We start from the raw sequence: 11,802 nt of genomic DNA, 5'->3' as shown, positions 1-11,802 counted from the left end.
GGGGGAGGACAGACCTCTCCGGAATCAGCTGCAGGAAAACGTGCAGCGACTCGGTCAGATGAACAGGAGGAAAAACGGGGAAGACCGGGAACGTACAGCGGGATCGGAAGGTGGGACGTAGCGTGGAGGGGTTGCCTGGTTTCTTCAGTGTGGTGCAGAGCTCTGAGGTGACCCTGTGGGAGCTTGGAAAGGCCATTTTGCTTTAAATGACCAATTTGTCACAGGTTGACTGGAAGCCATAGAAAAGCAGATTGACTGGAAGTTTACTTGGCGGGACCGCGCTCCTAGCTAAAACAGCGATCTTCTCTTGCCTTTCAGTTTCTCCTCAACTCCTGCAGGCACTGTTCTTCAGGAGTCCTTCCCAATGAGAGGATCCGCAACATTGGGATCTCGGCCCACATCGACTCGGGGAAGACGACGTTAACGGAGCGAATCCTCTTCTACACGGGCAGGATAGCACAAATGCACGAGGTCAGTTTTCAGAGGACTCTGGAGCAGAGCTGCTCTTCGTGGGCTGAGCGTGCTGGTGCCCTTGCGACGTTGCTGTGACATGTTCATCTGCACGGTGTAGTGCCTGGGGTGAGGGAGCTTCACCGGGTGGGCCCAGCGAACCTCTTCAGGCCAAGCTGGAGAAGGGAGTCCTAAAAATCTCCTGGTTTCTCTGACACCCCTTTAAAAATAAGGGGAGGGCAAGGGGATAGAAAGTAGTCCCTCCTTTAGTGCAGTGTTCCCCCTCTTTCAGAACACATCAAATCTTATTTCAAGACTTCCCCCTTACCATCTCCGTAGTAAATATGCAGTGGAAGATACTTGTTTCTTCTGATTTAGTCAGAGATGACTGGGAGAAACAGAACATAGGGATGTAATTTTTAGCTTCAGGTATGTTATCTTGTTAAATTCACAGTGAAGCATAATTTCCCGCAGATCTCTGATAACCTTTTTCAGGAATGATCCTCAGGAGAGCAAAATACATTAAGGTTGCAAAAAAATCAAACTTGTTTGTCGTTCAAGAATTATTCAATTATTATTCTGCCATGTCTGCTTTTCTTCACTGCGTGAAAGATAATGCTCAGTATATAAAGCATCACTCCTGCACATGCAAAATTCTTAGTAAACTCCCTTGGACTAATTTTTTTCTTTTTCTTTTTTTTTTTTTCTTTTTTTTTTCCTTTTTTCCTAAGGTGAAAGGTAAGGATGGAGTCGGTGCTGTCATGGATTCAATGGAGCTAGAGCGACAGCGTGGAATCACAATTCAGTCTGCAGCAACATACACCATGTGGAAGGACACCAACATCAATATCATAGACACACCAGGTAGCAACAGTTCCGAATGCATTAAGATTGCTGTTCCTTCATGTATACAAAGAGCACGGTACCGTCTTTGTGTTCATCAGTCACTCAGGTTGAGCTAATGGGACTCTATTTCTGTATAGCTGGAGACTGATTCTGTTGGCTGTTGCTTTTTTCTGCATGTATGAGAAAACAATTTCTCATTACCTTTTGTCATCTATGAATAACAGGGGTTTTTTGTTGTTCAGGACATGTGGACTTCACAATTGAAGTGGAGAGATCTTTGAGAGTTCTTGATGGAGCTATTCTGGTTCTCTGTGCTGTTGGGGGAGTTCAGTGCCAGACAATAACTGTGAACAGGCAAATGAAACGTTACAGTGTGCCATTTTTAACATTCATCAATAAACTGGACAGACTGGGCTCTAGTCCAACCAGAGCAGTACAACAATTGAGGTATTATTTAAAATTATTTGTGAAATAATTCTGAACTACTAACATAGCAGGTTAATACTAAGAATATTAAAAAGGGTTCTCTTGCGGGGTCTGTAGTTGCAGTTTGGAGCATAATACCTGACTCGAGGTTAAATCTTAATCTGACCTGTAACAAGTCTCCATTTTCTCAAGAAAAACAAATGTTAGCGTCAGCCCAGGCTTGCAGTGACTGAGAGTCGAGTTTTTGATATTTATTTTGTTGAGGGAACTATATTTGGAGCCACTTTGGAAACAGCCTTTTAATTTTTCCTAGATCCTGGTAGCAAACGTGCTGTAGCTTACAGCAGGGAGATGACATAGGGTCGGACAGTTTCTAGTTCAGAGACCAGAAGTCCTGATTGCTCCTTACCTGCAGTCTTTCTGTGCCTAATTTGATCTGTGAGATACATGCATTAATATGCATTAACGGAGAAGCAACTCCTGTAATCAAGTAATTATTCTGAAACCCGTTCACACTGCCTTCTTTCCCATGAAAGTTGCTCACTGTATCTCTTGGGATGTAGAGGGCTGGCCATCACTTGGGTTAAAATGCAACTAGGCGTTTTTTATCCGTATTGGTAGTTTTTTGGCACTGTCCAAAGAACAAAAGATAGTGATTTTGTAGGAGCGGGATGTTGTTCAAAGACCATCTGGAGCACATATATAGAAACGACTTTTTTCTTGAACTAATTTATATTTGCTCACTTTTTCAGATCCAAGTTAAAACACAATGCAGCTTTTGTTCAGATTCCAATGGGGCTGGAGGGAAACTTTAAAGGAGTTATAGATCTTATTGAAGAAAAAGCTATATATTTTGATGGTGCACTTGGGTAAGTTTTGAAACTTGCATATTTCTTAGCTGGAGGTAGTCTTTGTATAAGGAACTACCTATAGTTTTTTCTTCAGAGGTGAAAAAGCCTGCTATTTGGAAAGTTAGGGATGTGGCTTGTGCTAGAGCTGCGGTATCACCCTTCAGCTCTCCAAGTTACAGCAAAATGATTCAGCAGCATCAGGTTTAGTGATGGGTAGCTGCAGCATGAATTGTTTGCTAACTGCAGTAGTGTGAAGGGGTGGTAGCCACACTTGCCACCCTGAGAAATAGGAGACTTGTTTCATAACGGGAACTGGTAGTGTATTTTGGCGCGAGCTTACTGGGATGAAGATAAAGTGTGGGTGAGGTTGTTGGACAGGTTATCCTGCATCCTTGCAAACTCCTACCATGAGTGGGAAGAAACCCTCTCCTGCTAAAGCATCAAAGATAACATGTTGATTCTCTTCTGTGATTTTTTTTCAATATCCATGTCAACAGTGAATTTTTCTTGGTCAGGCTGGTCCTCACAATCATCAGTGATTGAACGGTTGATTCATATGGTATTCCTTAAGAGTGGTTCTGTTATTTATGTGTGTGTAGCCAGACTCTTCGGTATGATGAAATTCCAGCTGAGTTTAGAGCTGAGGCTGCAGAGAGACGTCGGGAGTTGATCGAATGTGTTGCTAACTCGGATGATCAACTTGGAGAGCTGTTTTTGGAAGAAAAGATTCCTACAGCTGCCGACTTAAAGGTAACTTTATTTTGGTGGTTCTTTCTGTAGCACTGTTACCTCGTTCTTTTGTGTCCCTATTCCCCCTTTTCCCCCCATCCCCCAGTAAAAATTTCTTGAAATCTTGAAGAAATTCTCTTTGCTTGAATTCTCTGGTGTCACCTCCCACAGGTGGACTCCCATTTCGCTCTGTGTTGAGGGCCCATTCCAAATTTGTTTTTTGGTTTGCATTGGAAAGTCTGAGCTTGTGTGTGCCCTTTAGGGACCAGCAAATGGCTCAAGGGTACATCTAGTGATTTTTGTCATTCTGTTGCCTTACTGTGTACAGCTTGATGGCTGTGACTTGCTTCATGTCCCACAGCAAGTCATTTGTTGAGGTGCTGTAAGTGCCGAGGAAATCCTGCCTCATTTTGTATTTGCACTGATTACATCCGAAGTGAAAAGAGCAGTACACTAGAAAGGAACTGGAATGACTTCACTTGGAAACTCCAGAGGAAAAGAATCCAGTTCAAAATACAGTTTTCAAAAAAGAAAGAATTGCATTTCTTGAAAGAGGGGAAAAAATTGATACATGATTTATTTTATTAAATACTTCCGATATCAAATGGCAAACATGCCAACATAAAAGGATGCTCACAGAAGTAATTGGATGGCCGTAGACTGAAAATTATTTGTTCTTGTGACAGTTTGGTATCACCGTTTCTTCAAGCACATGTCCACATAATAACAGGTGGTAGGGAGGCCGAGGAAGATCAGCTGCAGTTGTACCGTCTTTATGCAAGTCCTGCCAGTGTTCACTCCAGGATGAGATCCGCTTGTGTGGTTCCGTGGAGGCTGGACAGCAGACTAACCTGTATTCCTGCTTTTAGACTGTTTTATGTCAGACTTGGCAATCTACACGTACCATAGCGGATTGTTACGTGGGATGGCACTCCCTTTTTTAAGGTTTGTAGTTGACTAATGATGACTCTTGAGTTACTGTGGGATTAGCTTTAGTCAGGACAGGTACAGAAGCTTGCCTATCCTGGCGTGAGCATAAGAGAGCCTGTGCCGCACGTGGACCAGCTTCTGACGTAAAGCGTAAAGGTGATCTGAGGACGCTTACCCGTAGAGAAGAAGTGCTAAGCTGGTGTGCATTTACCGCGCAGCCCCATGGGGTAGGTGTGTAACTCAAGACAACGAGGTGTAGCTGTTGACACACAGCAGTCTGCTGGGCTTTATCTTGACAGAGGGTAGTGTAAGGGAACCATACTGAGGGATTTATGGTTTGCAGGCCTGGTCTCAACATGGTTGGGTTTTGCCCTTAATGCACGCTCGGTGCAAGGATTTGTGTGATGCGTCTTGCTGTTTGCCACCACCTCTTGCTAGTGTTGGAAGTTAACTTGAGCAGTAATCTTCTAGTGCCTGCTGTTAATAGCTATTAATTAGTCAAACATTGAAACTGCTGCAGGAAATCAGTTGCTGAGTGTGTTTAAATAAAAAAGTGAGGTCTGAAGAGCCCGTTGCAGTGGGAGAAGCCTTGCAGGCAGACTGCTTTTTCTAAGAGCTGCTGTTGGAGCTAGAACAGCTTGTCTTTGAGCGGTGGCGTTGTACGGAGTCTCCCTGGGGCCTGGAGCCTGCCTGACATGGCACTTGCTACCTCCTTTTATTTTCTTTGCCTGCAGCTGGGTGCTTCAGTTGGCAGCTGAAGAAGACAAGCTGAATTGAGACATAAATGTTACAAGCAGGAGCTGTTTCTCTGAGTGGAGCCTGCTAGGCCAGCTGAGTTCGAGTCAGACGTGATCACTGAGGTTGCTACTTTAAACATAGCTTTGATATTTAAATCCTCTTCTAAGTATTTGGCCCGTTAGCAATGCCTGGTTGCCTGTGTGCAGTAGTTCTTTCCCTGCTGGGGTTTGCAGTGCTTGCTTTCCTGGAAGTTACCCATTCTGTCTGTTGGGATATAGAGGACTGGCAGTCCCTCAAAGCTGATGCACGTTCCAAGTCCCCTTAAGGTTTATTTATCTGAATCTTTCTGACCCCTGAATTTTGATTGCTTTTAACTTTGCTACAGACCTTGGGTTTGGAGGTGGTTTGTTTTTTTTTTTAAATTGTTTTGGTTGTATGGGTAATTTACTGGTGATTAATGTCTCGAGGAAGAGTATGCAGGAATCTGTATATCCCAGCTTGGCTTGAGACAAAAGCACAAGGGTTTTTTTGAAAGTACCAAGCAAATATAGCTCTTATTGATAACCAGGCATTTAGTTATTCCAGTAATTAAATATTATTTTATGAAGCCTGAGCTATTTCTGTTACAAAGCAGCCCTTCTCGCTTTGATAAAGACAGAAATGTAATAGCAATTTTAGAGACCTGTAAGGATCTGTCCTTCACCTGGCAGAGGGAATGGTACTGACGTGAATACACTGTGTTGCTGTAAGAGGTGAGAGATTTTTAGCAGGAAGCTATTTTTGATAGCTCCTGCTGGGAGGGAAATCTGTTACCAAGATAAATTTTCTATTCAGCATTCCTCTGCTTCCCACTTCTGAAAGCCAATTAATTACAGCTCTAATGGCTATAGTATTGCAGATGCAGGTTAATTTGTACTAATATGTCCCTGAAGATGGATTTTCTTTCAGTGGCCAGCAGCCAAGTTTCCACTGAAAATATCTTTTTGTGGAAACGATGCTAAGTGTCGCTCCTGGATGCCACAGTCGTAGCATATGATGTTTGCTGAAGATCAGCTGCTTAAACGTCACCTAATTTGCTGCTATCCATAATGCTATACTCAAGGAACCGATGTGCACCAGATACTCAGTGGGGTACTGAGCGACAATAATCTTTATGTAAAAATAAAATTACTTTTTCCCCCAAGATAATTGTTAATGAGGATAAATTGCAGACATGTTGCTTCATTTGAAAACATGTGGCTGAATAAAAACACCAGGCATCAGCACAGCCGTATTTCCAGCGCTTTGGTATATAAGAACAGACATGGGCTAAATGAGCGGAATTGCTGATGCAGGATTTTTTTCCTTGTATTATTTTTGAGAAGTCATTACATCAACAAATTTAAGGAACTGGTGTTCTGTCTGTTAATTATGAAGATAGCTTAACCATCTGTACTCTAAATAACTCCCAGATTAGATGATGTGGTTAACTGTCTTGGCTATCAAGGAGAATTCATTTCTTTTAGCTTATCGAAGAAGACAGGAACTGCTTTCGGTTGGAGTGAGGGCCTCAGTAAGCGTAGGGAGATGGCATCCTCTGGTGGCAGGGAGAGGTGAGACCGAGGTGGCAATCAGCTGCAGTAATTAATTGCAGGGTGGGGAGGGGGCCAAATAGCTTCTGTCCACCTTTATGGAAGACGGCTATGATCACTGTTGTGGAAGCTGTTGGTGCTCAGTTACGCTTTGCAAGGTCGTGTGATGCTTGGGTGAAAGGTACTGAATAAGCATGAGATTACCGTGCAGTTAGTTTATCTTGCTCAGTTTGGTAGGACGTCCTGGAAAGATTCCCAAGACAGTCGGCGCAACTTCAGCATGTCTGTAGATGAATGTGAATAGGTTCTTCTATTGTGCTTTTAAAACATTCTTCATCAAAAAATAATGATTCATTGAGCGTGACACTTACCCAAATATCCCTTCCCTACCTAACTTCCTCTTTCAGAAGAGTTCTCCGTAGTTGAAAGATACTGAAGCATCTCATCTTACTTTCACAAATTTAAATGTGTATTGTTTCCCGACATAACTAAATAGGGGGAATGAGACATCTGAAACAGAAATGAAGAATCCTGACTTTACCAGCAGAGAATCAAGAAACTTTTTCTGAGTATTTTGGGGTTATCATTACATTTATCTTAGGCATTTTCATTTTTAAGTTGAATTTAAGATGAGGGAAAAAAAATCTCACATGTTTCTAGAATTCCAGCGAGCAAGTTTTATGGGAAGCTCTTGTGTAGAGCGTTGTACAGGCGGCTGTGTGGGAGCAGCTACTTTACTCCAGGAGTAGAGATGACCGGCAAAGAGAGAGAGAGAATCTAGACTGCTGCTTGCTTGGTACTGCGTCAGGCTCCTGAAGTTGTTGCAGGAGGAGAGTAATGCACTGATATTTTTCAGCTTGCAATCAGAAGAGCAACACTGAAGAAGTCCTTTACCCCAGTACTTGTGGGAAGTGCTTTAAAGAACAAAGGAGTACAGCCGTTGCTGGATGCCGTCCTGGAATACCTCCCCAATCCTTCAGAGGTTGAGAACTACGCTATTCTTAACCAGGGGTAAGTATATTCATGAGCATACGAAGTGGTCTTGGAATCAGGTTTCAAAGCAGTGTAATACGTAGCAGGAAACATTGCTAACAAAATACACGATCATTTACCATTCATATTAAATAATGCCATCGTGATTTTGCACCAACTTCCAAAATGAAGAAAGCTCATCTCTCATTTGAGGGTTCCTGTTTATACTGGTATTTTTAACACACAATAAATGTTAAATTTGAAAAATTATTATCTGATGAGATAAGTTCTTTAGAAATTAATGGCAACCCTTAAAACCATGCCTCCAATAGAGGAGGGAGCGCATCTGAAATGTGTAAACAGTGTTTTATTCTTTGGACGCGTTTGTTGAAATAGATGTGTCTTCACAATTGAGAAGCATGAAAACCAACATTAGAGCCAATAAATAGCCCTTAACATTCCAGTCATGGCTTAGGGGTGGCCATCAGGTCTTTTTAATGTGTTTGAGTTGTTCAGATAATATAATGATAGCTAAATAGAAATTATGCTGATAAATATAGTTTATGACTTTTTCTCCCAGCTGTTACCTGACTCTTTGAGTCCTCACTGATTCTGTGCCTCTTGCTGCCTCTAAGATCTGCCTACTAAGATAGACTAAAACTTCTCACGAGGTTCATGAACATTGTCAGAAGAGTTACTGCAATGTCTCTTTGTTCTGAAACTGGACTTGCTCATGAGTTGTGTCTGAGTGTATGATTAATTGCTTTCATGGCAAAATAATTGGATGATATGAAGGACTAGTGATATTTGTCATAGTTTCGACCTCCTTTTTGGGATCTGCTGCAGTTTCTCTGAGATACTTTCTGAGCATATGGGAGCTACATATGCGAGCATCTGTAACTCTCAGTTATAAACCTGTGAAACTGAAGGGCCTTGAGACTTTCTAAGGTTGGGCTCATGTTTAGAGGAGGCTCCCATGTTTGATTCATAACATAAACTCCCTCTCCATCCCTGTTTTTAAGGGATTCTGAGGACAAAACCAAGTTCCTATTGAACTCTGCTCGAGACGGTTCCCAACCTTTTATAGGCCTTGCTTTTAAACTGGAGGTAAGCTGTTAATGTTTTCCTTTCTAATGCAGCAAAAGCAGTAGGGAAGCAGGGCATTTCCTGCAAGAGCTGTTGGTGTACGCCAAGTCCTACTTGCACTGAGCTATTGGTAGCTTGTCATTGACGCCTGGGAAATGCCTTTCGTTTTCAGGGAAAGGCACATATTTAAAGCTTTGTATTTTCAGTGTATCTATTTGTGCATTTTTATTTGGTCACTGTGTATACGGTAAAGCTAAACTGAAAGTTTCTGGAGAACGGGTGCCCAGAACATTACCTAGCTGACTTTATTCAATTGCTTGCAAGTTTCCCATGCTGCCAGTATCTGACCTCTGCAGAGGGACTTCAAAAGTACTCATGTTGTGTTAACCCCAAAGGAGGAAAGAGGATATCCAGATTCATTATTTGTGATTTGAGTAGAAACCAGAGGGAGTCCAAACAGATTGTACTACCAAAACTTATGTGGAACAAATTTTAAAATCAGTTTGTTTAAATTGAACTTCTTTTAAAAAAACTGGTTTCAATCATAAAATCCACAAATGTATCAAACATTGCCAAATTTGGAAGTTTTAAAATGGGTTATGTGCCTCAAATTCTTCATGATTTTCTTAGTTAAAACCTGGGGGGTTTATTTGCGTATATTAAATACTTTCAGAGAAAAATCCTGGTTTTGTTTAAAGTTGAAAACAATGGAACATAAGAGAGTTGGAGAGGAAAAAGTACACAGTTTTAACCAAACAAGTTGTTTGCTACCTAGAGAGTAGCAATTCAGATTTTCATATGCAAAGTGGCTGGTCAAATTGCTAGTTAATGTATGCCTCTGTTGGGAAGGTTTAGAACTGGTAAAATTGGAGAAGTAAAGAAAATTGCCAGGAGATGCCAAGTTCCATTCCAGAGCCACGTGAAAGCTGAGACTGCGTTAAAAAAAGCTTCATTTACACATCTAATGCATAAATTCAAAACAGAAACATTTGGTCAGTCAGTGCAGATCATGCTTTGAAGTAGTAGTGTTCTTGACTCCCAGAATGATTATATCTGATTTTTAATGAAATTTGATTCCAGGCTGGCCGTTTTGGGCAGTTAACTTATATTCGAGTTTACCAGGGGATGCTGAAGAAATCTGATTATATCTATAATACCAGGACTGGGAAGAGAGTGCGTGTACAAAGACTTGTCCGTATGCATTCAGACAACATGGAGGTGAGTGTGAGAGGTACAGTCCACACGGATTGCCTTTTAAACCACTCTTACTAAACAAGCTTCTCGCTCTTCAACTATTTCTGAACAATGCGTCAAATTTCTGCTTTTATTGTTAATTCATACTTGCCTGTAGCACTTAATAGAGCTCTGCAAGAAACTGGAATGATCTCTAGTGTGTTATTTCCACTGAAGTGGAAGAATCTTTGCCCAAGAAGCATTATAAAGTGGCTTTGAGGTGATAGCTATAGAAAGCCAGATGTGGTATTATCTCCCTACTTCTGGGAGAGGGGAAATGGGATTCGCAAAATATACAAAAAAGTTTTCTTCCATGTGATTACTGAATACAATTCTTAAACTAAAAATTGATTCTCAAAGTGCTGCAAATCCTACCCTTTCCTGTTTAAGATTCCTGAACTCTATAGCTGGGTGAGGACTGCCTGAAATATAGTATGTTGCTTGCTTCACATCCTTAAACTAGAGTAAGTTAGCATCCAGGCTGAGGTCTCCTTTTTGTGCTTTGAATAAAGAGATAGAAGATTTACAGAGCATTTTGTGAAAGCTGGAATTTTCAAAGGAGCTTAACTTCGAGCTTTTAAATACAGTATTTATATGTCTTCTTAAAACCAGATGTAGTTTATAATATATCTTTCAGTGTTATCTAAATAGTAACCTTTTCTTTCTTAAGGATGTAAATGAAGTTTATGCAGGAGACATATGTGCATTGTTTGGAATTGATTGTGCTAGTGGGGATACGTTTACTGATAAAACCAGTACTGACATTTCCATGGTGAGTACACTTTTTCATTTGTATGCCTCATGCATTGGAATTTACCAGGATTTTGTTGTAAAAGTTTGTAAACATTTGCTCAGTTTAAATACATTTTGATGTATATGCAACTGCAAATATTTTTTGTGATTATTTGTTATACCTCAAGGAGCCTGAATATATAGAAGTATGGTATGTGCAAGAGAGAGACGTGCATGTTCGCTACGCTTGACATCAAATATATTACTTCAGTGTTAGCAAACTGTTCTGGGCTGTTAGAATTGGATGCTGTTACCCAAAAATATTAAGCTATGTATTTATATATGTATTTAAACACATTAGTTTTATTTTTGTATACATTTACAAAATCTGATAGGAAGCAGAGTCTTCTAACGTGTGAAATCCAGAGATCAACTTGCATCTAGGAAACAGTATTGGAAATACTGTGGTTGGCAGTACGGCATCGTATAGCCTTGTAGTAATCCTCAGGAGAGTTACATAATTTTGTTATGCTGTGGTATTAGATACAAGCTAGATAAGTAAAACAGTCATCCCTGTTTGTAACCCTGAGTTCTTGTGACCCAACTGTTCTGGAGAAATTACATCACCAGGTGTAGTGGAACTCAATCGTATAACCTCGTTATGCCCATTGCAGGAATCAATTCACATCCCTGATCCTGTCATTTCAGTGGCTATGAAGCCTTCCAACAAGGTAGGAGCCTATGAATCAACCTTTGTTTGACTGAGTTACTTTTCCTTTGCTGCTTTTATAATTTTATGCAGGTTAGTGGTTAAATATGGAACCACAGACTAAAATGCGCAGTGTTTTAAAATGTTCTATCCGAAGTACTTAAGAGTATATCATTCAGATAACTCGGCATGTGACTGCTGAGTAAATATGGAACCACAGACTAAAATGTGCAGTGTTTTAAAATGTTCTATCCGAAGTACTTAAGAATATATCATTCAGATAACTCAGCATGTGACTGCGTTAGATGGTATCACTTAGCCATAAAGAAGATGAATGTCTTTGGCCTGGGTAAACGTGGACTTGAAGTAACTGGAGGGATAAATACAGTTAAAATGTATAGCTGTGTTTCAGAAAGTAACCTCATGAGAGTAGAAGTGCTGAGCAGTTGATAGGAAAATTTGAGGCCTTTTTGTTGTGTGACTTCCGGATGTTGAGTTAATGTTTTCTTGTGTGTGTAATTGTTTTTCA

At 40.8% G+C, this 11,802-nt stretch overlaps 1 protein-coding gene across 1 annotated transcript in view; it reads left to right on the top strand.

Annotated features, from left to right (window-relative positions):
* Positions 1-318: 318 nt before the first annotated feature.
* Positions 319-11,802, top strand: part of GFM1 (G elongation factor, mitochondrial 1) — a gene marked incomplete at its 5' end in the record, with an annotated part of 12,686 nt that continues 1,202 nt past the window's right edge. Inside the window, 10 exon segments of the mRNA XM_009579275.1 lie at positions 319-471; positions 1,182-1,314; positions 1,539-1,743; positions 2,475-2,591; positions 3,173-3,323; positions 7,398-7,552; positions 8,536-8,620; positions 9,680-9,817; positions 10,503-10,604; positions 11,239-11,352. Of these exon segments, the coding sequence (XP_009577570.1) occupies positions 319-471; positions 1,182-1,314; positions 1,539-1,743; positions 2,475-2,591; positions 3,173-3,323; positions 7,398-7,552; positions 8,536-8,620; positions 9,680-9,817; positions 10,503-10,604; positions 11,239-11,352 (1,353 nt within the window).

This window comes from Fulmarus glacialis, unplaced genomic scaffold (genome assembly GCF_000690835.1).
Source record: "Fulmarus glacialis isolate BGI_N327 unplaced genomic scaffold, ASM69083v1 scaffold16036, whole genome shotgun sequence".
In the NCBI taxonomy this organism is placed as follows: Eukaryota; Metazoa; Chordata; class Aves; order Procellariiformes; family Procellariidae; genus Fulmarus; species Fulmarus glacialis.
Note: the sequence above shows the minus strand (reverse complement) of the source record. Positions and strands in the feature narration are given on the sequence as shown.